The sequence below is a fragment of the Colletotrichum costaricense genome, assembly GCF_030867565.1.
Source record: "Colletotrichum costaricense strain IMI 309622 chromosome Unknown Scaffold_3.1, whole genome shotgun sequence".
NCBI lineage: Eukaryota > Fungi > Ascomycota > Sordariomycetes > Glomerellales > Glomerellaceae > Colletotrichum > Colletotrichum costaricense.
Window position 1 is genome coordinate 3,427,250 of NW_026848232.1, and position 22,691 is coordinate 3,449,940.

Consider the following 22,691-nt stretch of genomic DNA (forward strand, 5'->3'; position numbering starts at 1 on the left):
CTGAACTCGGCGGGGAGCTTCGCCGAGGCATGGAAGCTGTGAAACAACTGCAGCTGACGAGCGATGAAGTGACGGATCCGACTTTTGTCATGACAGAATTGCTGCATGCAACAACGTTACAACTATTAATTGATCGTCTACTTGATCTCGGGCAGTACCCTTGCAAGATAGAGGACAATCAAGGAATAGATTCAAAATCGATCGTCTCAACGCTTGAGGATCTGACTCGAACAACCTCAAATAATGCCAGCCGGAATCACCCAACTATTATCCCTTGCTCCCGGAGGCCCCGGTTCCCAGGCTCCTCTCGGAGCTTTACAACCAAGGTTGGGGGCTTCCAGCACAAGCATCCATCCTAACCCATGCGCTGCCACAACATTCTCGGCGCCATCGTTGCTAGGAGCAAATTTTATTTCCTTGGAAGCGTCTCTGGTCACAAACTTCAGCGGGCCTATACCTGCAGAGTGGAGATTCTCTCAGCCAGCTGTCGAGATACATAATGCCTCCTTCTGCAATATCACCGTCTCTTACACTCACCCTGGCCATAGTGATGTTGTCAATGTCGAGACCTGGCTTCCAACCGAGGACTGGAACGGAAGACTTCAAGCTGTGGGAGGTGGGGGGTGGCGCGCTGGGAGAATGCTTCTGAGTTATACGACTATGGCCGGCGCTATCGCAGATGGTTATGCTACTGTAACCACGGATTCTGGACTTGGGGACGCCATGGGGCCGGACTCGTGGGCTCTGATAAGTCCAGGTAACTCAAATCTGTACGCATTGCAGGATCTTGGGTCACAGACCTTGTATGACGAGGTAAGTGGGCGTCTTTAACCGTGTCGAGGCTTCGACTTCGCTAATACGTAGGAACCTAAGGCAGTCATCGCCAAGCACCTCATTGAAAACTACTACGGCAGGGAGCCTTCATATTCGTACTGGAATGGTTGTTCCCAAGGAGGTCGTCAGGGTGCGGCACTTGCCCAGAGGTACCCATCGATCTACGACGGAATCATCGCAGCAGCCCCGGCGATCAACTGGGCCGGGGTCCTTATCAACACCATATGGCCCAGGGTCTATATGGACGTCACTGACCAGTATCCTCACCCATGCGAGCTGCAACAGCTCACTGCACTTGCTGTATCTGCTTGCGATGGGCTTGATGGAGTTAAGGATGGCCTTATCGCCGACACAACTGCCTGCAAGACCATATTTGATCCTCACGCCTACGTCGGAACAGAGTTCAACTGCCCATTGACCGGGAAATCGGCCAATATCAGCTACACGGCAGCCGCTGTAGCGGATGCTATGTGGACGGGCCCTTTTACGGCTGAAGGAGAGTCAACATACCTGTATGGTCTGGAAATGGGCACCGATCTAGTGTTTGGTGCTCAAACTAGCTGTACAGAAGATGGGAAGTGTACTGGAGTTCCCAACGCCGCTGTCACAGTGTTGTTGGCCTACTTCATCGGCAAAGATCCCGCTATCACTACTACAAAGATATCTTTCAAGGAATTGGAGAGAGCATACCACTCTTTCAGACAACAGTATGATGCTTACCTAGGGACTGATGACCCAGACCTTTCATCTTTCCGTAATGCTGGAGGCAAGATGATCACTTTCCATGGCTTGGTAAGTCTCCGCATATCATCAGCTATTACATGTACAGTCCCCGTGTACATGTACCTATCAGTACGGACTAACACAGCCTAAGGCCGATCCGACTATTCCGCCCAACAATACATTGAACTATTATAAGGACGTCTTGAATCACCAAGATGATGCACAAGACTTCTATAGATATTTCCCAGTCCCGGGACTGGGGCACTGCTGGGGCGGCCCTGGCGGCGGCCAGCCCATCGCGTTATTTGATCAGTTGAGGTCTTGGGTCGAGAATGGGACAGTTCCTGAAAGCTCTCCAGTGACCATCACAAAGCCGGACAATACTCATGAGAGGCAGGTTATCTGCCCGTACCCAAAGAAGGCAGTATACAGCAAGACGACGGCTGGAGACCCGGCAGGTTGGTCATGCGCTGTATAAAGGAGTTGGTGGCCTCGTCCAGATTAAAAGGCATGAGTTGTGCGTGTCCTTTAGCGGGTGGTCTTCAAAAATCGACCTTGGGCTCCAGCTTTCAGACTATAAAGTGTCCAGCTGTACACTCCATATTACAATTGTAAAGATGTGTATTTCTAGAGTCTATCGAACGAAGGCGAAGTAATATACTTGAGTAAGCAGCTGCCTACAACAGAAGCTATTGTCACAAACGCTTCTCAAAGCGGTAGATACAAGGTGGATCCACGTATAGACGGGCAGAAGCGGGGGGGGGGGGGGCACGGCCCACCGAGGCAGTGCTAGGCAGGGGAGTTCATAATGCCCCCTAGAGCCTTAAGAATTAGTGGCAACCCCCCCTTTGCCCTCCTAGAATTAATCCTCTATCCTTACTTCAACGCCCCCCTTTCCTCACCCTTGGGGGAGAAAAGTCTTCAAGAAGCCTCGAGACCCCCCAGTCAGTCACACATGAATTGTTCATCTCAGACGGTAGCTGGATCTAGGATATATCAACAGCGATGAGTGAACCGGACGCGAAAATTGCGAAACACGGAGATCCTGGCTGTACGTGTACGACGTGCCACATCACAAAAAGGCGATCACATAAGAAGTCCCGTAACGGGTGTAAAACCTGCAAGCGAAGAAGAATCAAGGTACGCAATGTGAACCTAACATTCCACTTTAATACTGACCCAGACACCAGTGTGATGAAGCCAAACCCCAATGTGGGCAATGCTCGAAAGCTATTATAACCTGCGATTTTGCCGCTTCAGCATCAATCACAGACCTCGTCCCAACTCATGATGTTATCGTCGAGACCGTTTCTCATGGAAATTCGCGGAGAAGAGGGAGACCGCGGAAAGATTGGGATACGGCATCCAAAGGGCTAAGCCCCCAAGAATTCTTCGAATCACCCGATAGCCTAAGATCCAGGTCAATTGACACAGCTCTCGTAGTCACGCAGAGCGGGGAGCAGCAGGAACAAGTAGCCTCGGATCTTCCTTGGATATGGACCGTAGATGATCTCGAGTTGCAGCACCACTTCTTAACGTCTGACGATCTTACATACTCAAATTCGCGATTCTGGCGGGAGAGAGTCCCCCGTCTTGCCTTCACGCACCATTACGTCCTGCATCTGCTTCTCGCAATCTCCGCACTACACTTATCCAAAGAGAAAGAGAACTCTACCGAGTCATCTAAATATGAGCAGCTCGCAGATGTTCACTACACCATAGGCCTACGCCAAGTGATGGCCATCATGCCAACATCTAATAAAGACTATGCTGGAGCACTTTACATATCTACCACGCTTGTCTGTGCGTATGCATTCGCAAAGAAGCCTAGCCCAGAACACCTCTTGATAGTCTCAGACGGAGAAGAAGTGGCATGGTTCGAATTACTTAGGGGTGTTCGAATTGTTGTTACAACAATGGGATGGGATGCCATCTACTCTGGAGTTCTGGGTCCCCTCTCGGCTGCCGATGACGAGAAGTCACTCCCAGAGCCAGGTCCCACGAGACGACTAGTCCAATGGGGGCCTGCCTTGAGCAGTCTTACAGACTTGATTACATGCTCTGGCGATCCAGAAACCCCCGTATACTTGGAAATGATTCAACGGGTTTCGTCTTGCTTTGAGACAACTTTTGGTACAACTGCAAGGCCAAGGCTTGATTGTAACGGCAAGATGGAGGTCATTATCGGTTGCATTTATGGTATCGATGATGATTTCGTGCTTTGTCTAAAACATAAGAGGCCCTTTGCACTTCTCATCCTGGCACACTTTGTTGTGTTGCTCAAGTCGCTCGAATGGATGTGGTACATAAAGGGGTGGGCAAGCCACATTCTTCATGGCATCGCACTCATTTTAGGGCCTCAGTATAGACAGTATTTGCGATGGCCAAGAGAAGAAATCGAGAGGCTTGGCAAAGATCGAGATCATCTCACTAATGGAGAATCGCCTTAAAGCCAGTTCGGGTCTTTGCTCTCAGGTTTAATGTATCTCAGAAGCACCATGGTAGCGGATGCCTGGTAGGCGACATCGGAATTATTTAATCTATTACACAAGATCCTTGTAACCCGGCGCACCTCCTGATACGATTTAGCACGCAGTCGGTCCAAAGTCGAGTCTACTTACCCTAGTAGTTGCTGGAGACTTTCGAACGCCCCGCCTCGTGAATTGACGAAAGTCCCTGCTTTGCTGCTCAAATCAATAGTTGGAGCGTAAGCGCCGGGCTTACAAGACAATTTGGACTTCCCTTGCATGAAATCGGCTGCCCGGATCGATCTGACACAGGTATCATATCATCTGCCTCTGTAATTCAGCCTTACCACCATGGTGTTCCCACATTTGGGTTACTATGACCATTCAATCATCTCATATTTCCAACTCACCGAAGAGTCCAACATTCTTCGGGGCCCGGCTGAGCCACATTGGCACTTCGCCCCCAACTCAGCTCCGGCCGAACGTCACCTTCGATTGGGCAACTGCCTTGAGATGGTGTGAGCGTCAGCGCGAGTTGTGAGGGTGAACGGGATCTTCTGATTCCCGAAAGAGTAAGGGTCCCAGTGGCAGACAAGCCTGATGTCTTGACTGTAAGCATGCAGCTTTCAGGTGAGATCACTAATTAGAAACCGCAGAACGACCTTGCGTTGCTGGCAGTCGGTCGCTTGTGCTCATGCTGTCGTAGGATTTGAACTAAAATCTTATGTTCCCTACAACCTCGTGTCTAGATTGCGATTTGCAGATTCGCTTGTGTTTAGCTCCCAGAACCTAACCTGGTCGCCCGAGTTTCCCTCCCTAAGTTCATGGCTTGCTGCTTTTGAGTCAATCTTGTTGAAACTTCCAGCAAATACACATTCAATACCTACTCAATCAAAGTCCGAATTTTCCGGAAATCGACTCTCATCAGTCCCTTGTAGCTTCTACATTCCCCTTTACCTTCGCGTCAAGGCCAAGTGAGATTCATTAGCCATTGGCCGCAGTCTGGCTGAAATAGCAAAGACTGCATACAAAACGCAATAGGTCCGAGTGCACTGTCTTGTCTCTTTACATCGAAACAGAACTCTTGTTTCAAATTTCCTTGATCTCGAAGTCATCGACTACTATGATACTTAGGTAAAGTCTGACAGGCCAGACTTCATTCCAACGACAAACTTCCGACACCTTGAACGTCATTCACAGTTCGGAGCTGTTGCGACACTCAGTTCAAAGACGACGAGAAATTGCGGTCTGCAATATGAGCCAAACTGCCATCATAGAGAGAGCGGCGGGATCGATGATGAAGCCCATTCGAGTTGCTGTCATCGGCGCAGGTGCTTCTGGTTTGGTCACAGCTAAGTACCTTCGTCAGGCTAGACAGTACTTCGGCATACTTGATATCGAGGTCCGGATCTTTGAGAGGGAAGACGGAGTGGGTGGTGTTTACAAGTATAAGGTCTACGAAGAAGCCGAGGTATTGGCCCATCAACCTTCCTTACCACCGTACATCATTCAATATGGGAGCCTCGCTTCGCATAATCATCTAAATCCATTCACAAAGTATGCCAGACAGCTGACAATGGATGTAAAACCTCCTAGATGGTGTCATCCAAGTATCTCACGGCGTTCTCGGACTTTCGTGTGCCAAAAGACCTACCTGACTTTCTGCCGGTAGAGGATTACGTTCGCTACCTCGAGGGCTTCTGTACCCAATTTGATCTTTGGGGCATTATAGAGACGAATACGGAGATTGTTCGAGTTTCTCATACAGCCAATGGCCACCGCGTCTTTTTTCGCCGCTCTCCAGGTTTGGAAGTTGCAGAGAGCCAAGATGGAGAGGAGTCATGGGACTGTGATGCCATCGCCGTCTGCTCCGGTCTCAACAACGTTCCGTCCATCTCATACATCGAAGGTCTGGAGAACGTGAAGCATCTCCACTCTTCCGAAGTGAAGGAAAGAACGCAATTTGGGTTGAATACGTCTGTGATGATCCTAGGAGTCGGAGAAACGGCAATGGACCTAGCCCACCTAGCCGTAACTTCAGAAGCCAGGGAAGTGGTGATGTGTCACAAAGGTGGTTTCTTTTGCGCAAAGAAGGTACCTAACTTGTCTTCTACTTTGATAATGCGATTTGATTGGTCTAGCATAGATCAACGCTGATTACCACAGGTTGTTCCTTTACCAGTCGTCATGCAGGTTTGGAAGCCGGATCCTCACCAGAAGCCAGTCGACACAGCAATCGCAAGTTTCCTCGACACTGCATATCTTCCAGAGCGTCTTCAACACTCCAATCTGCTCTGGAGCGTGTACGACAAGACGTTCAAGGCTCTTCATTACCTCTCTGGCGGGACGGCGGCTGGCCCGGATCAGTGGGTCGGAGAGATTGAGGGTGAACGCAATAACGTTGACTCACGTGAGTATTCTCCCGAGAGGAGATATTCTTCGCTCTTATGAATGAATACGAATAGTTCAAATGAGTGCATGGCTGACTTGCAAAGTGTTTCTGGTCAAGTCCGACCGCGCGCTGCCATATCTCAATGAGGGAAATCGGCCGCAAGACATTTTCTCTCGCATCAGAGCTTTTGTGATGAATATTGAGTTGAAAAACACAAGTGGCAGAAAGATATTGACGGCACCTTGGCCATTGGCTTTCCGGGACGATGGGACTGTCGTGTTTCCGGACAGCAAGAAGCGTGAGCACGTTGAGGCGCTATCTCGAGTCATCAAGCCCGACTTGGTGGTCGCCGCAACTGGATATGTGCGTCGGTTCGATTTCCTGGACGACGGTTACCCGGAACCCAGTGAGCTGGATGTCCGCGGGATCTGGAGGCGCGGAGAGGTGACTGCTGGTTTTATTGGCTTCGTACGGCCTGGCATTGGTAGGGCCCCTGTTGGTTGTTGTGGGTGTAAGTCTGCCGTGCTAACACCATCTATTCAGGAGCTATCCCGCCTCTCGCCGAATTACAAGCGCAACTATGGGTTCTTAACCTCCTCCGGCACAAGTACCCTCAACAGATGGCGCTGCATGCTCCTGATGCCAGCCAAGGAGAGTCCAATGATGATGCTATTCCCCACTATGAGATCGACTACGCTCTCAAGGCTCGAGGCGGACATGACTTGTTCAAGAGCAAGCACGGTGTTGAACAGGAATCCTACGCATATCAGCTTGCTCTCGACATGGGCAGCGCGCCGACCTTTTCTTTTATGAAGCGTCAAGGATTCAAAGCACTTTTCACATGGGCAATGGGATCAAACTTTAACACCAAATTTCGTCTTATTGGTCCATGGAGATGGACAAAGGGCGCGCTGCCCATTATGCGCGGCGAACTGTTTGATGTTGTCAAGCAAACAGGGGGCGGTGTTTGTAAGTTGGTATCTCAGGCATCGTGTGGTGATGCTTTCAAGCCCCTGCTAATCAATACTCGTTCTCAGTCTTTACGACTTACACCCTTCTACCCCTCTTGCTATTCGGTTCCCTAACTCTCCTTCTCCATGCCACAGCAGGTATCTTAAGGCTAGTCGGGATGAAAGAACGGGCCAACAAAATGCTTGGTACAGGCAACATTCCACGCCGAGAGGGGGATAACCTCTGACAAGTGCTGAAAAGAAGTTAGGCCCCAGAGCGCACCAGACAAGTTGGTCAGACTGAGCAGTATTGAGAAATGCGTTACTTTTGCTATTTTGAATAAACACGGAAGGCTTTGGTGAGAGATTGGCTCGCTTGATTGCAAGATAGAATGTCGGATTTGATAACTTGAGCCGGGTTGATCAAGTTCCCCACGCAGTGAGGTATCACTAAGGTACGCTGAATTTACAGGGTCTTCGTTCTGAACTTCTGATGTTCCGGCGACTAGTTGATCAAGTGCCCCGCGCGGGGTACCTGGACGGCCTGTTATTCTTAGTCCCTTCCATGGAAACTGGCACCAAGCCGTCGAATGGTGGCGACCGAGTTTCCCGATAACGATAAGGCCGCCAATTAACGCTTCGCTCATAAACATTTTTTTTTTCTCGCGACAGCTTCGCTTGGACGAAACCTTTAGCCCGGTAAAGCCTATCCAGTCGCAACCATGCACCACGTTGTCCAACCGCACCAATGGGTGTCTCTGAAGTTGCTTTCAGAAGATACGAAGGTGCTGCAGATTGTACCCAATACGTAGGTTCATCAAGTAGACATTTGGTATGACGACAGCTAACTTCTTTTCTTTTCTGCTCCCAGCACGATTTCACTGGGTAAACTCGGCTCGTTCCCTAGCAACCTCATCATTGAGCGCCCATTTCACATCACCTACGAGATCCAAGATAGACGGGATGGCGAGAACTTTAACAGACTGCGAGTCGTCTCTACGAGCGAGATTCACGCCGACGCTCTGGCCGACTTGAACGCCCAGAACACCGAGGAGGAGGGCACCACTCTTGAGAATGTCATTGCCGCCCCCGATGGCGCAGAATTCGAACTGGTCGATCAGGAAAGCGGCAACGTAGTTGCCCACTCGCGACGTGAGATTATCGACGACGCCGCCCGCCAGACCTTGACCGCCGAGGAGATTGAGCAGCTAAAGCAGGGCAACACAGACGCCGGCAAGGAGATCATCGCAAAGCTACTGCTGTCGCATACCGCCATTGACCAGAAGACGGCCTTCTCTCTCGCCAAGTACAAGTTGCTCAAGACCAAGAAGTATATTCGACGGTTCATGATACAACCACTTGACCCTCTGACGCTAGGCAAGTGGCTCTTGGAAGAGAAGGATGCGGGAAAGGTGCTGGAGATGCGGGAGGAGACGATGGGGCTCTTGAACTCCTGGGCCAACGTCCACTTCGGCGGCGTATCTCCCACGGACAAGCCCGAGACCGTGACGATTGATGGGTCTGGCATGTTGGACAAATCCGAGATTGGAGGTCGGTGGCTTGTGGTGGAAGACACAGGAGGTCTCGTTACCGCCGCCATGGCCGAGAGGATGGGCATACTATACCCCAAGGACCCCGAAGAGGTCCAAGAAGTGGAGGATGCTACAGATGTTGGCAAGGAAGAAGCCAATGGAGTCAAGCCAGCAGAGAACACCACCGCCACCATTGACGTCGCCGCGACAGAACAGACACAGGAGACAAGCACAGAGACTGCAGTACAAGACCCAACAACAACAATGCCCGAGGAGGCCACAGCTGATGCCACAATGACAAATGATGGCGAGACAACAAAGCCGCAGCAACCCCGACGAAGACACCCGCCCCGTCGCGACGACTTTGAAGCCATGTTTGCCCCTACCAACACCTTGACGCTCATCCATCCCAACAGCCAGCCAAACCTCGCCCTCCTCAAATACTACAACTTTGACAGCACAAATCCAAACCCGCCTTACCCGCTTCATCCCCTCGCTACCAACCTATTGCCCATTTCATGGCTGCAGCTTTTGGAGCCCGAGGAGGATGTCACATATTCAACACCGCCCCCCGAGGTCTCGGACGAGGAGCTGCACTCATGGAAGGCTAACCGGCGTGGTAACTACCACCGGAAGCGAAGACGTTGGGCGAGAACCCGCTACATTGTGGACTCGACGCGCGCTGGTGGGTTTTCCGGTCTCGTCATCGCCAGCACGATGGACACGGTGTCCATCCTCCGTCACACCTTGCCACTCCTGGCCGGTGGAGCGCCGATTGCCGTCTACTCGCAAAGCATCGAGCCGTTGACGGAACTGGCCGATTGCTTCAGCATTGCCCGCCGCGCAGGCTGGTCGTCAAATCCTCCGGCCGAGGCAGCTGGGAAGTCTGTCCAGGAGTTGGAGCGATGGGAGGGTTCAGACGATTTCCCCATCAACCCGACTCTGCTCTTGGGCGCCAATGTCCAGACGAGCCGCGCGAAGCGGTGGCAAGTTCTGCCCGGTCGCACACACCCCATGATGATGGGGCGCGGCGGGGCGGATGGTTACGTTTTTACGGGTTGGAAGGCAGTTCCGGCAGAGGGTAAGGTCGAGGCAAGAGGCAAGTTCAAGAGGAGAAAGGTGGAAGCATGAACAAAACGAGCAAGTCCGGATACTGAGGAGACGTTGACGCACCATTGGGCGGTGGTCGAGAGGAAAGACGAAAGAGAAAGGCTTGCATATAGATACCCTAGCATCCTCCTATCAAAGCCCATCAAGCTGTAATTGGAGTAATTGGCATCATCATATTGTCCTGTCTTATGCGCTTCAACATTTTCCCCAACCAAGGTATTTGCTTGTCTCTGGCGATTCTACTTCGACGACCGTCATCACAACGCCTTGCCCATGAACTTTCTCTTGGTGAAGCTCAGCCACCATTTGCTCGGTTTTCCATCGCCGCCTTCTTCGTACACACGTGCCAGTAACCGGACTGCCAACTCTTGGCGGACCTGGGACATATACTGGCGGAGTTGCTCGGCGTCCTGTCTATCGCGCGGGGGCTCGTACATCTACATCAATTGTCAATGTCAAGAAATGCCACTGGACCTCGGAAGGCTGCCGTACCTGGTTCAGGGGCCATGCCGGGTCGCCGGGAATGGCGAAGTTGGTATCGAGGGCCACGTTCATGACATCCTTGGAAGCATCACGCACGCCGGCGCTAGGCTTGATCTTGGTCAGACAGTCGCTGACGAACCAGATGCCGTAAACCAGAAGGCGGTCGGCGGGGCCCTGAAGCTCAAAGTTGCGGAAGAAGGTGTTGGCGCGGAATAGGGCGAGAACCTCGTCGAGGATGTCGTAGCTTTCGCTGTCTGGGTCGGGAGACTCATTGGCGGGCAGAGGCGGGTTGGGGAAGGGAAGAGTATAGGCCGGGCCGCGGGTCTTTGTGCGCAAGGGCAGCAGCGGGAAGTTGCCTATTGTGCGAGGGACGTTCGGGTCGGCATTGAACATGGAATTGTAGGCCTGGGTAAAGGTCATCGTCAGCTCGGTTTAGGCGGGTTGGGGGAGTAGGTTGAAGTGTACGGGCTGTGCCAGAGCCTCAGAGACAGAGAGAGCTCAGGCGAGCTACCTATGGGATGAGCATCACACAGACATACCGGCATCTTGAAGAATACGCCTGACCGAGCGCTCGGTGTCGTAGAATGTTAAGCTGGTCTTGATGAGGATTGGTCGCAAATGCAGTTGGGAGACGTCAACTGCACTGGAGATGGAGAGCAAGCGGCCGATGGTGGGGCGCGACACTTAGCTGACGGGGAGCGACTGACGTCCACCTCACACTGCTCCGAATGGACCTTGTGGCTTCTGAGGCTTGACGGCATCTACGGGGTGTGCTCCAGCCTCAGACTCAAGGGTGGGGTCCAAGATTTGTGGCGCAGCAATTGCCTGCAGCATCTCCATTCACGTGCCATGGATCTAGAAAGACATGGAGCGTCAGGTGGACATAAGTCACGTGTATAGATCAATGTTTCCGTAATGACTCAGCATTTCCGGAGCTACGGGCAGCCACAAAATCGATGACATGGCTCATGCCCGGTACGTATTGCTGGAGGGGGCTGGTGCCTAAGATCACATGACTTCGCACTCTCCGCGTGTCACAGTCTCCCGGTTGCATGCGGGCCAAGAGCACCAGGCAGTGGCAAGTCGCGCCCTTCCTTCCCCCAAATAGGTGTGAAGCCGATCAGGCGCGCGTGTTCTGGCCCTTTAGTGGCCGAGGGTTGCAGGTTGGCGGTGGAAGAGGAAGGAGAAGTTGGAGTCGCGGGTGGACATCGAGCAGGCAGGCCGCAGGCACAGGCAGGCACCATCGCGATGGGGACGGGAATTAGGAAGGCACTGACAAAACGGACAGTCGTGACGGGTCAATACCTAACTCTGCACCTGCCCAGTTTTTGCCGCCACGCCACGGTGACCACACTGGATTCTGTCGGGTCTACCTACCTTACCGTCCGGCTGCACTGGGACACACACAAAAGTGACAGCGCAACAATCAAGAAAATCAACGAACAAAAAAGTTGGAATATTTGACTCGCGCACCCGCGTTTCATTGCCCCTCCCTTCTCTTCCCCTTGTTCATGTTGCTCTCTCTCTCTTCGGTTCTTCTCTCCAAGTCTCGTTTCTCTCTCCCCACCGAGCGCGTCATATTCAGCACCAATAAGTCCCGTTTTCTCTGCGGAGGACCGTCTCCTCAGTCTCGGATGGGAATACACCAGTAACCAAACATCCCGTCATCCCTCCCATACCCTTTCTTTTTCCTCTGCCTCGTGAGCCGACAGCGACGGTTAAGCCTCAAACCCCTTGCAAGCACCGTCGATCTCAACAGATTCTAGACAAATCGGTACCCAGTCACAGAGCACCACTTCTCTGACCGTACATCAAACTGCATACGGATATTCTCCGATCTCTCTGCGGATCCGGATCCTCTTTTATCTTACTCAACACCGCGTCGCGCACCCAGTTGCGCCGACTGCTGTCCGCCTCACCGAGTCCGTCATAAACATCCACCGGCCATCATCCTCACCATTCCACACCCCCAAAAGCAAGAGAAGGGGCCATACGGAGTGCTACCATCATCCCCCCGTCACGCGTCAGTGCCCCAAGGCTCCAAGCCCAAGGTTCAACTGGACACCAGGCCCACGGCGCAACGCAAAGGCCCCCCCTGAAAACCCATACCTACTACCTACGTAGGAAGAACCAAAGGGAGAGCGCCACAACCCGATGCTCATTTTAGAGTGAGACCCCCCCCAATCACTATTCCTTTATTGCCATGACCTCGTTGTTTTCCTTCCATCCAACTCGTGCCCTTTCACCCAATAATAGATCCTACCTGCATTCCTCTTCACCTAGATCCGAATCATGTTGACAAAACCACAGATCGGTATTCAATAGCACCAGTTTCGCACGACAACTGCGCAACTTCTTCGACTCCTCCCCCGCCAATATGCATCTCTCCAGCAGCGCCCCGACAGCCTCGTCAATGTCCTCGCCCGAGCCCATTCACGCAACGCCCCCGACCTCGAGTCCTATTCCTGCCATGCCCTCCCCCGCCAAACGCAAAAGAAGAGTTCGTGTCTTCAGGCCAGACGAAGGGTCTCTCTACGACCAGATGTGGGATCATGCTGGACTCTCCCTCTTCGTTCGTCCCATCTGCTGGACCGAGCTGCATGTTCAACTCCTCGATGCTAAGTTCGTTGAGCTTCCTCCATGCGACACGCCAGTCCCTCCTCCTTCACCACGCGGCGCCCCGGTCTCTCCGTCGAAATGTCACATGAAGCCCTCGGTTGCGGCCTCGACACTTAGCAGAGAACTTACGGCCATGCTCGCGCCCGGCTCCACAAGAACCTTCTATACAAATTCCGTCCGCACAATCATGTCCACCCTCTACCCGGGGAAGCTGTCGCGCACCCGAACACAGCTTGATTTGCACCTCTATTTCGGCGGTCTAGTGTATCGCGATGCCTGTCGCGTACAGGTTGCTTGGGATGCGATGCCCTCGCGCAGCGGCTCGATTGCCTCGTTTGAATCCGCGTCAACGCGACCAGCTGAATCCTTCACTCTTGTGCCGACGGGTTCTAATGGTAGCGCAAGCAACCTGAGCGGCGAACAAACTGCTTACGCTCAGTCGCTGCCCGTCCTCGCTTACGTTGGCAAGATGCAGATCGCGGCGACACGAAAGAACATGTACCGCGTGATTCAAGGACCTAACAGATCGTACAACGGGCCGGTCGAACGTCTACAACAGTTGCGCTCCAAGATGTTTGTTCCCAGCAACCCGACGCACGACCCGTTGCTTGTGGGGATCATGTTGGCTATGGCGCAGAGAAGGTTTCACGGCGAACCACGGCCGTCAGCGAATAAGTGGGTTCCCTCACGGCCCATGCCCATCGGACTAGGAGAGCCTGAATTTTACGATGTGGCGGTACAGCTACTCACAAATGACAATGAGACATCCGAGTTCATCGTTTACAAGGCCACGGTCACGGCAGATCTGCTTCGCAAGTTCCACGAGCCAACCAAGAACCCCCGTAAAGGGACCGAAAAGACACTTGCTGAGAGAATCGGAGAGGTTGCATCCGAGGGTGGCATGCGCATCGAGTACACAAGAGTGCCCGTCTGGCCGATCCTCGGACTCAAGGAGAGATTGGGCAAGGCGCTTGGCAAGGACGTCGTGGGAGAGTTTGATGAGGACAACATCGAGACATGGGAGGAGGAAGCGGAGCCAAATCCTGACAAGCTCAAGCGACGAAGAGATCGCGAGGCCCTCGTTGAAGTGTTTAATGGCAGCTTCGAAGAAGAGGCTCCAGCCGACGGTATGCCTCTCAGTGGGAAACGAAGATGTTTAGTTGACGAGGAAAGCGGGCAGGTGGGCATGGTCGTCTGATGGAAGTTCACTGCCCTTGATCATTGCATAACGAAGCCACGAGGCGTTTTTGAGAGAAGCATTCATCGCATTTCTCCGAGGTCGCTACGGATGCGGCCACGGTATGGGAACCAGGGATTTAGTTCTGTTCATCGAGTAAATGGAGTTGTAGGATCAGCTGAGAGAATCATGACTGATTCTTGACACGGATAGACGAGACGCATTTTGAACCCGGCAACGGTCAGAAGCACAGGGCTTTTGATTTTTTTTTTCCCCTCCGAGAGATTCAAGCAAGAAGGGACACAGTTGCGACTTTGTCCGAACGGTTGCATGGGTTGTTTAGGCATTCAGATGGAAGACTTACGTTAGATTCCCCGACACAAGCTAAGAGTCCAGTCGACTCAGCCAGTGTTTGCAATCAGTGCTTTGCAATAAAATCAATTTTCGAATACACGACGTTATATTGTCTGGCGATTATAAAGTTATCCAAAATATTGACGAAGAGAGCGCCACGGCTTTCCAGAGTAGGGTACGTTAGCAATACACTACAAAAGGTCCCTCGTGATGAATTTAGGTAATGCAACCAAGGCCGCGCTTCGAAAGGCGTATCATCGCGTCGACTCTTTTGTTCTCGCGCAGATCTGGAGGTAGCTTCGCCCACTCGATCCACCTGAATAGCGGCATCACTGCCTCACTCGGTACCACAGTCGGACAGTCTCTACCTGCTCGCAACCTCGGAATGTGTGTCATCGCCAACCTCCTCCGGGCCGCCGACACACACTTTTTCCCCTGTCACTACCGGTTAGTTCCCACACACCTTTTGCATTCGTCCAGGGTAATTAGACCCTTGACACCTTCACGTGCTAGTAAACCAGGAAAACCCGCGACAAGAAGAGTCTTCGCTCACACTTGACTTGGGGCGATATGTCAAGGCCGAATTAAGAAGCGGGAAGCACCGCCTGGTTCGAGCGATCTCCAAGACCATGTCTGGCGTGTACGAGATGAGGAGAAACTTGAAGAAAAGAGATTAAACTCCTTTTCTTCTTCGGCCGAGATGGTATCCTCCTGAGTTTGCCTTAACCTATAAGTATCGCTCACCTTGTTCTACATGGCTAAATTTCCTTTCAACCACCTCCCCCCGCTCTATTGCTTCCCCTCTGTCTTTCCCTCTCCATTCTTCTCTCTACGCTCCCTTACAGACATCTAGAACACCATGAAGATTTCTCTCCCACCAGTTCTGGCTGTCGTTCTCTTCCTAGCTGGTCAGTCAGCTGGCAACTCTGAGCACCATCACCATGAATCTCGTGCTGCTCCGGCGGAAGTCGATGCGCCGGCCGGTACCTTCAAGGGACGAGTATTTGGCTCCGTCGATACGTTCTCTGGCATCCCCTATGCGAGACCGCCCACCGGACCGCTCCGCTTAAGGCCGCCTCAAAGACTCAACTCCTCTTTAGGCAACTTTGACGCGACAGGAACCGCAGCCGCATGCCCTCAATTTCTCTTGTCCACCGACAGCCGGAACATTCTTCTTGACGTTGTTGGCTCGTTTCTTACGCTCCCATTCTTTCAGCCTATTACCGGCCAGGAAGACTGTTTGACGGTGACTGTCCAGCGTCCTTCTGGCACATCGTCCGATGCGATGCTTCCAGTCTTGTTTTGGATATTTGGGGGTGGCTTCGAGTTCGGGTCGACAGCTACATACAGCGGGGCAAGCTTTGTCCGTGACGGGGCCGACATGGACCGTCCTTTCATCTTTGTTGCTGTGAATTATCGACTGGGAGGTTTCGGGTTCTTGCCTGGTCGTGAAATCCTGAAGGATGGCTCAGCCAACTTGGGACTACTAGACCAACGTCAGGCTTTGGAATGGGTTGCCGATAATATCGCTGCCTTCGGAGGTAATCCTGACAAGGTAACGATTTGGGGGGAATCAGCCGGTGCGATATCTGTTTTCGACCAGATGGCGCTGTATGACGGTGACAACTCCTATCAGGGTCGACGACTGTTTCGAGGGGCCATCATGAACTCTGGCAGTGTTATCCCAGCTGACCCAGTTGACTGCCCCAAAGGCCAGAGAGTCTACGATGCTGTTGTTAAGGCAGCCGGTTGTCAAGGGTCAGCGAGTACCTTGGATTGCCTGCGCAGTGTCGATTACGAGACTTACAAGCGTGCCGCAACGGCGGTGCCCGGCATCCTTTCATACGAAGCTCTTGCTCTGTCATATGTTCCTAGACCAGATGGCACAGCACTGATAGACAGCCCCGATATTATCGCAAAAGAAGGACGATACGCTGCAGTGCCTATGATCATCGGCAACCAAGAAGACGAGGGTACACTGTTCGCACTGTTCCAGCCTCTGGTGATGACAGCGTCGCAACTCGTCAACTACCTCTCAGAGCTCTACTTTCACAACGCTTCGATAGCCCAGTTGACCACCCTCGTCAATACATATGACCACCACATCTCTGCAGAGAGTCCCTTTCGTACAGGGATCTTCAACGAGATCGTTCCTGGCTTCAAGCGTAGGGCTGCCATTCTTGGGGATCTCGTCTTCACGCTAGCACGCCGCTCGTTTCTATCTGTTGCTCAAGCAAAGCACCCAGAAGTCCCAGCTTGGTCGTATTTGAGCAGCTACAACCACGGAACTCCCGTACTTGGTACGTTTCACGCTTCCGACATACTGCAAGTCTTTCTAGGAATCTTTCCTACCTTTGCACGACAAAGCACCCGGACTTACTATCTCAACTTCCTTTACAACTTGGATCCTAACGTCGGATTGGGCGGTTACGCGCAATGGCCGGAATGGAGTCAGAATCAGCAACTACTCTGGTTTCTGAGCGGTCGAACAGACTACCTCAAAGATGACTTTCGAAACGAAAGTTACAGGTTCATATATAGCAGCATGCAGTCCCTCAATTTCAGGGATGATTCGGATTTGCTGCCGCGGTGGTCGCTTTGATACGTTATTTATCCACGAGCAGCACGCATGTTGTCAGGCACAATAGGGGTGTTCGGCCTGTTTATTCATCTTTGACAGCATTCTTCTATCCAAAGCGAGAGGGGTATTGCCAACGCTAAACTATGTACGTAAATGAAGATATGTGTCTGGACAATAACTGTTGACTGGGTCTGGCTCTGGCGACCCCAACATGATTTGCTACGAAGCTGTGTTAATCGTTGAGTTGGAAAGTTGAGTGGGCAGCATACCTTTGAGAAGACATCGGCCTGACGGATACCCATCTCCTCCGCAATCTTTGCAAGACGGGCCTTGACGTATATTCGTTGCTTTCTGGTCGCAAATCGGCTCGATCCAGTAGCTAGCAAGGGCCACATACAAGACACACCAGCTAGGCCTTTTGGCATCTCGGATGTCCCACATGGGAAGTAGGGGGTACTCATAGCATCACCTGTCCACCCGAAAAAGTACGGAGTGCTGGAGATAATGTCGGCCACTTGCTCAGTTCCGATCCGATTCGCGTCAATATACTCTTTCGTAAGAGTATGGTCACTCGGTGCGCAGACCCATGCAATGCAACGCACAATGACCTGGTTGAGCAGAAGTCGAGATACGTGGGTGTTGATATGCTTTCCGGCAGCCCATACGTTCGGGTAATCGTAAATAGTTCCGGGAAACGCCGAAACGTAGCCGATCTTGTCCTCCGAAACTTCCGCAGCCGATCCTGAAATAACCTTCCTCCACGCTGGTGGGCACTTGTCGAACCATACACCGAGATCATCGTCCATTTTTCGTGCCCTCTGCAAAAGCTTCAAAGCTTTGTCGATTTTGTCGGTGGTTCGTGCCCCCTTCAGAAGGCTGTCGGCCTCGCCACGGATGAGTGTCGTCTGGAGGTTCAATACCAAAGCTTGGTGGCCAACAGTGTCGCAGACGGCCTGCCGTGCCCACCAAGTCAAATCCTCCAAGGAAATATTTGCAAAGAAGGTGTACTGCCGGACCTGTCTTACGCGTTAGACCACCGGTTTTTGATACAGCCTTTCAAGTGCTTGTCAAAGTAAGACGTACCGATGTTGCCCGAACAAATTCAAACATGCTCAAGCCAACGCCAGACGCAGTCTGTTGCGGTCCACGTAGCTTGACTATTGCAGTCGCCCCAGAGATATGCTTCTTGAAGCCAGACATTTCAACGTCGTCTGAGACCAGTCCTTCGTAAAAAGCCAAGAGAATTGCAGAGGCAAGTGTGGTGTCCTGCCTCACAGCTATCTTGTCTTGCATAGCTCGAGTCAAGTCCTCTAATGCCTTGCTATAGTGTAGGTGAGCCATCGAAGACAACCGTCGTGAGTTTGGCCTACCAGCCAGAGCGGCCATTGATACAGCTGAAAAAGCGGACTGCAATGGAGACGCTTGATAGCTGGGCATATTCAGTAGGGGTAGTACAAATGTGAGAATCCCTCTGCCTACTCCCGTTGGTGGAGCAAGCACGTAGTTTGCCAAAAAGTAACATGTCGCTTGTTGGTCGAGAGGCGTCTGCAATGTGTGCGGCATGCCATAAGTCCCGCCTTCAATGTCTTTGAATGAGACAAAGGTATCGGGCGCCTGATTGCTGATGTACGACAAAGAAGAGGCGTATGACATTGAAGGCGACGCTTCAGAAGAAGATGAATTTGAATATCTATCAAACCAGTCGTCTTCCGTGATTGGAATGATTTGTTGTTTTCGTGGAGGTGGTGCTGCTGGCGGTGTCCATTCCATCACTTGTGGTTGGGTTTGGCATTCGTTTTCCGCATCCTGTTCCGTCGCGCGACCCTCTCGAATAGCCTTGCGCAACGCAGCGGACTTGGCCTTGCGGATGGTTGATTGAGTCTCATCGCGAAGGTTGATCTCGAATGCGTCCCGGTATCCTGGGCAAGTTCTTTTCGACTTGGCGCATTTGAGGCAGAAGGGCTTCGTTTCGTCACACTTAATCCTCCTCGCGCGGCAGAGCTTGCATGCCCTGCTTGGGTGACCCGTATTGACCATCTTTGAAATAAAGAAAAGCTGATGGTACGGTAGTACTGATTTTCTTTCCTCGAATAGGCAGTGTATGCTATGCGCGAGATCCACGGCCAGTTGACGGTTCAAGTTTCGACGGGGTTTGTGTCATGTGGGCGAAACCCCCTATCAAAGTAGGAAATTCGAGGAGGAATGAGAGGGGCGGACGTGCTTCCCTAAGACATAAAAGGAAAATGGGCATACAGATCCGGGCTCGTGTCAGACGCGGCCGAGGGCGGCTGTTGATGAACCTCGAGAACAGACTGTTAGCCGTTGATCCAAGATGGAGGAAGCCGCACAAGGGAGTTGATATGTTTCAACTCTAAAACTCGCCCCGCTTGCTTTGGTGACATTCAGCAGCGCCGCCAGTTAAAAGGCATCTAGCTCAGAAGATGACGTTACGAGTCAGGATTGGAGAGGATGGACGATAGTATGATTGGAGACGGAGAACGATGCTTCTTCAATCGATGTCAGCCGCTTTTGGGGGGAAGGGTGGCCTATTGCACAAGTCTGTTCGGCCAACCGTCAAACCCGACAGCTGAACCTTGGATAGAACCTGTCAGCACATGTCGGCATGCCTCCCCGTCGGCGGCTTGAGCGAGTGCGAATTGTTGTTGTAAAGATGCGCAGCAGTAACATCAGACGAAACGGTTAGCCCAAGCGTCGCTACAACTGAGGGAGTGAAACCGGAACTCCATGCGAAGACGACTGGAGTTTCTGAAACCTAGTCACCTATCATTCGACGCATGAAAGTACCCAAACAGGTCTGGCGCCTTTCTTGTCCTCGTCTTCTAGAAGCCTGCCGGTTTAGACAAAGTCCATATCGGTAGCTCAGAGCACCTGCTCTCGGCTGAGAAGTCTTCAAATAAAGATCGTTGGGAGGGTTTGGCCAGAAATCATTGAAATACAAGATCCTGTTCCAATTGCGTCTCTTATTGTTCCCTCCTTGTCGGGCCTACCAGTCGCCGTCATCTTACGAATCCGTGTAATTTGTATAGGACTTGACTGGAAAAATGACACCATAAAAATACTGGGCTTAGTCTGAAGTGTTGAGGGTTAGAGCTGGAGTTAGAGCTCTATCTAATCCCAAAACGGGAAAACTCGCCCATCTGACGAAGATAATCACCCCGAAGAAGACCGTCGGATGATTTGGAGACAGAAGCTCTGTGGACTCCCCATGCTACCCCGAATACGGCTCACATGTCATGGCGTTTTCTCGGCATTCTCGTACAAGACCCGACAGATGCAAGAGCGCTCCCTTCGCTCCTAGGAACACCTTCCTAGTCACTGCAATTTTGCAGGCTGGAGCCGTCGTCCGATGAACCAAACTGACGCGTTCACCCGCGTGTCTGGTTTCTTTCCTCAACTGACGTGACGTGACAGCCTGCACAGGATCCTCGGTCTCGGTGCCTCTCTCTGTGATTGCCGAACTGAGTCTATGATGAGAATCCGAGCTGGTGGAACACCTCTCAGGGTGGTGTTCTGCCAGGCCACCAGATTCTCATCCCAACGCACTTCCATCAATTGCCGGAACTTCTCTCTCTCTATATCTCTCTCTCTACGAGGATAATAGCAGACGGGCTCTTCTGAGCGGATCGATCGTGAGCGAAAGAGATGATTGATGCTGTGATTGGCGAGAATGCACATATTACTAAAGTCTCTTTTGATCGAATCACCAAATCTCCTAGCAGGCGATGCGCGATGCATTGGGCTTGCGTACTTATCTTCATCATCTGGCTACAACGATCGCTATTGCATTGTAGCCCCGTTTTCCTCAGAGACGCGGCACCATTGCCATAAGATACATTCAGGTGGCCGTGTACTGACTGTACCAGTCAAGCTGGGAACTTTCCGAGGCTACATGCCAAAATCTAGAGTCCTGCTACACATTTGAAAGCAGATATTTCTCTGCATGGATCAAGCGGCAATTCTCTACGCGCATTTAGCTATTTGCTGGCTGACTGGAGAAATGGCGGGGACGAGACAATAGAATGAGCTTCGTCAACTCAGACACCGGCATAGGAATCGTGCTGACTCGAAGGCTCATGCCAGAGTAAATGACTTATTATTGCCGTAAAAATGGCGGAACGTAGTACAACATACTGGTCGGCTGGCCCGTCGGAATCTCTTACTGATCCTCAACTTCGTCCGTAGTGGGATCTTCTGTCTGTCCAATTTGGCAAAGCCCGCTCACTCGAGTATCAGATGCCTGTTCTCGAAACTCGAGTCGCAGAGAGTAGAGGACAGAGTGAGCCGCCTCAGCCGTAGCTGCTGTGGGCGGAATTCGGATCAGAGGAACGGACCTGCGATCGGCCGACAGCCAACGCAACTGGCAGACGTCCAGCACTGACATCGTGTATAGTTTTTCCCAGGAAGAACCAGGTGAAATCTTGATATAGCCGCGGAAGCTCTTTCGTCGAGAGGCCCGGTATGTGGGGTGGGGGACTGGGATATGCCTTGTATTGTCGCAGCGCCGGATAGGGTCTTCTTTTTCTTGAGTTTTGCAGGTAGTTTCCCACCAGTAGCACAGGCATATAAGCTTCAGATTTCAACTCACGTCGCTGAGTCCGGTGTGCACAGTCTTCAACGCTGGGGTCCTTGCCTGCGGGCACGCTGGGGACATGAGAGCAAGACGTTCGACGTTCAAGTACGTAAAGTGTGCATTGGTCTGTATCCGTACCAAGTCCGAATCCCAGCCCCGTTATCCGCGGTCCTGGAAACATTTTAAAGTATCGCAGTACGAAACTAACAGGGGCTGCCGTGCGGCATATGTCAGGGTCAGGGGGGCTTAATGGTAGATCATATAGCTGAGTAGCCTCCGCCTAGTACATGTGTATCCATACGATCAAGCGTTTTCCTTACCGGCAGTTTGTGCAAAAGCCACATCGCGATCTGCAGCCGGCACGATTTAAGCTTGATGCTGGCTCAAGGTAGATCGACGCAGGCATAGTGTGGCGATCCTATTGTCAGCGAGCAGGGCCACTGATTCCCGCCCTGGTAGAAAGGTGCTAGGTAACCGAGACCGATGGCGTCTACTTTTTCAACTCCCCAGCTGTGAGACCGACTATGTGGCCGAGCTACATTTCAGACATCTCCGGAGCCTCCATGGATCTGGATAACCACCCTCCCACACTAAAACATTACGGGGGAGCGGGAAGATCATCGAGGCCGATGCGCCTGTCAACCATCGCGGCAGTAGCAGACGCTGTCAAGCAGAAAAGCTTCTCTCGCAAGCTCAGACATCTTGACACGGCACACCTACAGGATAAACGAATGTCTGGATAAACTCTTCTCACATCCACACACTGATCAGTGCTTCAAGTCTCTGGCTCTGTTTAGTGTGTGTGCCAAGCTCGCCTCGACCTGACACATGGAAACTGCTCGCTAGAAGATCGGCCCGTGGAGTAGGAAGAAATAGC

The 22,691-nt window shown here is 52.1% G+C and overlaps 9 protein-coding genes across 9 annotated transcripts; 6 read left to right on the forward strand and 3 right to left on the reverse strand.

Moving 5' to 3' along the window:
* Nucleotides 1-243: 243 nt before the first annotated feature.
* CCOS01_03992 (tannase and feruloyl esterase) lies at nucleotides 244-2,035 on the forward strand (the record flags this gene model as incomplete). The annotated part of the gene is made up of 3 exons (XM_060452175.1): nucleotides 244-813; nucleotides 865-1,626; nucleotides 1,703-2,035. The coding sequence occupies 3 exons, from the start codon at nucleotides 244-246 to the stop codon at nucleotides 2,033-2,035; spliced, it is 1,665 nt and encodes a 554-aa protein (XP_060318440.1).
* A 527-nt stretch (nucleotides 2,036-2,562) lies between these two features.
* Nucleotides 2,563-4,007, forward strand: CCOS01_03993 (uncharacterized protein; the record flags this gene model as incomplete). The annotated part of the gene is made up of 2 exons (XM_060452176.1): nucleotides 2,563-2,697; nucleotides 2,748-4,007. The coding sequence occupies 2 exons, from the start codon at nucleotides 2,563-2,565 to the stop codon at nucleotides 4,005-4,007; spliced, it is 1,395 nt and encodes a 464-aa protein (XP_060318441.1).
* Nucleotides 4,008-5,280: 1,273 nt separating this feature from the next.
* CCOS01_03994 (dimethylaniline monooxygenase) lies at nucleotides 5,281-7,615 on the forward strand (the record flags this gene model as incomplete). The annotated part of the gene is made up of 6 exons (XM_060452177.1): nucleotides 5,281-5,496; nucleotides 5,622-6,119; nucleotides 6,192-6,435; nucleotides 6,521-6,901; nucleotides 6,961-7,386; nucleotides 7,455-7,615. The coding sequence occupies 6 exons, from the start codon at nucleotides 5,281-5,283 to the stop codon at nucleotides 7,613-7,615; spliced, it is 1,926 nt and encodes a 641-aa protein (XP_060318442.1).
* Nucleotides 7,616-8,089: 474 nt separating this feature from the next.
* On the forward strand, nucleotides 8,090-10,030 carry CCOS01_03995 (Gcd10p family protein; the record flags this gene model as incomplete). Its single annotated transcript, XM_060452178.1, has 2 exons — nucleotides 8,090-8,175; nucleotides 8,239-10,030. 2 exons carry the CDS (start codon nucleotides 8,090-8,092, stop codon nucleotides 10,028-10,030), a joined length of 1,878 nt encoding a protein of 625 aa, XP_060318443.1.
* Nucleotides 10,031-10,266: 236 nt separating this feature from the next.
* Nucleotides 10,267-10,912, reverse strand: CCOS01_03996 (ARP2/3 complex ARPC3 subunit; the record flags this gene model as incomplete). The annotated part of the gene is made up of 2 exons (XM_060452179.1): nucleotides 10,267-10,446; nucleotides 10,502-10,912. The coding sequence occupies 2 exons, from the start codon at nucleotides 10,910-10,912 to the stop codon at nucleotides 10,267-10,269; spliced, it is 591 nt and encodes a 196-aa protein (XP_060318444.1).
* Nucleotides 10,913-12,869: 1,957 nt separating this feature from the next.
* Nucleotides 12,870-14,309, forward strand: CCOS01_03997 (uncharacterized protein; the record flags this gene model as incomplete). The annotated part of the gene is made up of 1 exon (XM_060452180.1): nucleotides 12,870-14,309. One exon carries the CDS (start codon nucleotides 12,870-12,872, stop codon nucleotides 14,307-14,309), a length of 1,440 nt encoding a protein of 479 aa, XP_060318445.1.
* Nucleotides 14,310-15,501: 1,192 nt separating this feature from the next.
* Nucleotides 15,502-17,244, forward strand: CCOS01_03998 (lipase; the record flags this gene model as incomplete). The annotated part of the gene is made up of 1 exon (XM_060452181.1): nucleotides 15,502-17,244. The coding sequence occupies one exon, from the start codon at nucleotides 15,502-15,504 to the stop codon at nucleotides 17,242-17,244; it is 1,743 nt and encodes a 580-aa protein (XP_060318446.1).
* A 120-nt stretch (nucleotides 17,245-17,364) lies between these two features.
* Nucleotides 17,365-19,260, reverse strand: CCOS01_03999 (uncharacterized protein; the record flags this gene model as incomplete). Its single annotated transcript, XM_060452182.1, has 5 exons — nucleotides 17,365-17,442; nucleotides 17,493-18,239; nucleotides 18,307-18,544; nucleotides 18,594-18,652; nucleotides 18,703-19,260. The coding sequence occupies 5 exons, from the start codon at nucleotides 19,258-19,260 to the stop codon at nucleotides 17,365-17,367; spliced, it is 1,680 nt and encodes a 559-aa protein (XP_060318447.1).
* Nucleotides 19,261-21,530: 2,270 nt separating this feature from the next.
* Nucleotides 21,531-22,220, reverse strand: CCOS01_04000 (uncharacterized protein; the record flags this gene model as incomplete). Its single annotated transcript, XM_060452183.1, has 2 exons — nucleotides 21,531-22,059; nucleotides 22,135-22,220. The coding sequence occupies 2 exons, from the start codon at nucleotides 22,218-22,220 to the stop codon at nucleotides 21,531-21,533; spliced, it is 615 nt and encodes a 204-aa protein (XP_060318448.1).
* Nucleotides 22,221-22,691: the final 471 nt, after the last annotated feature.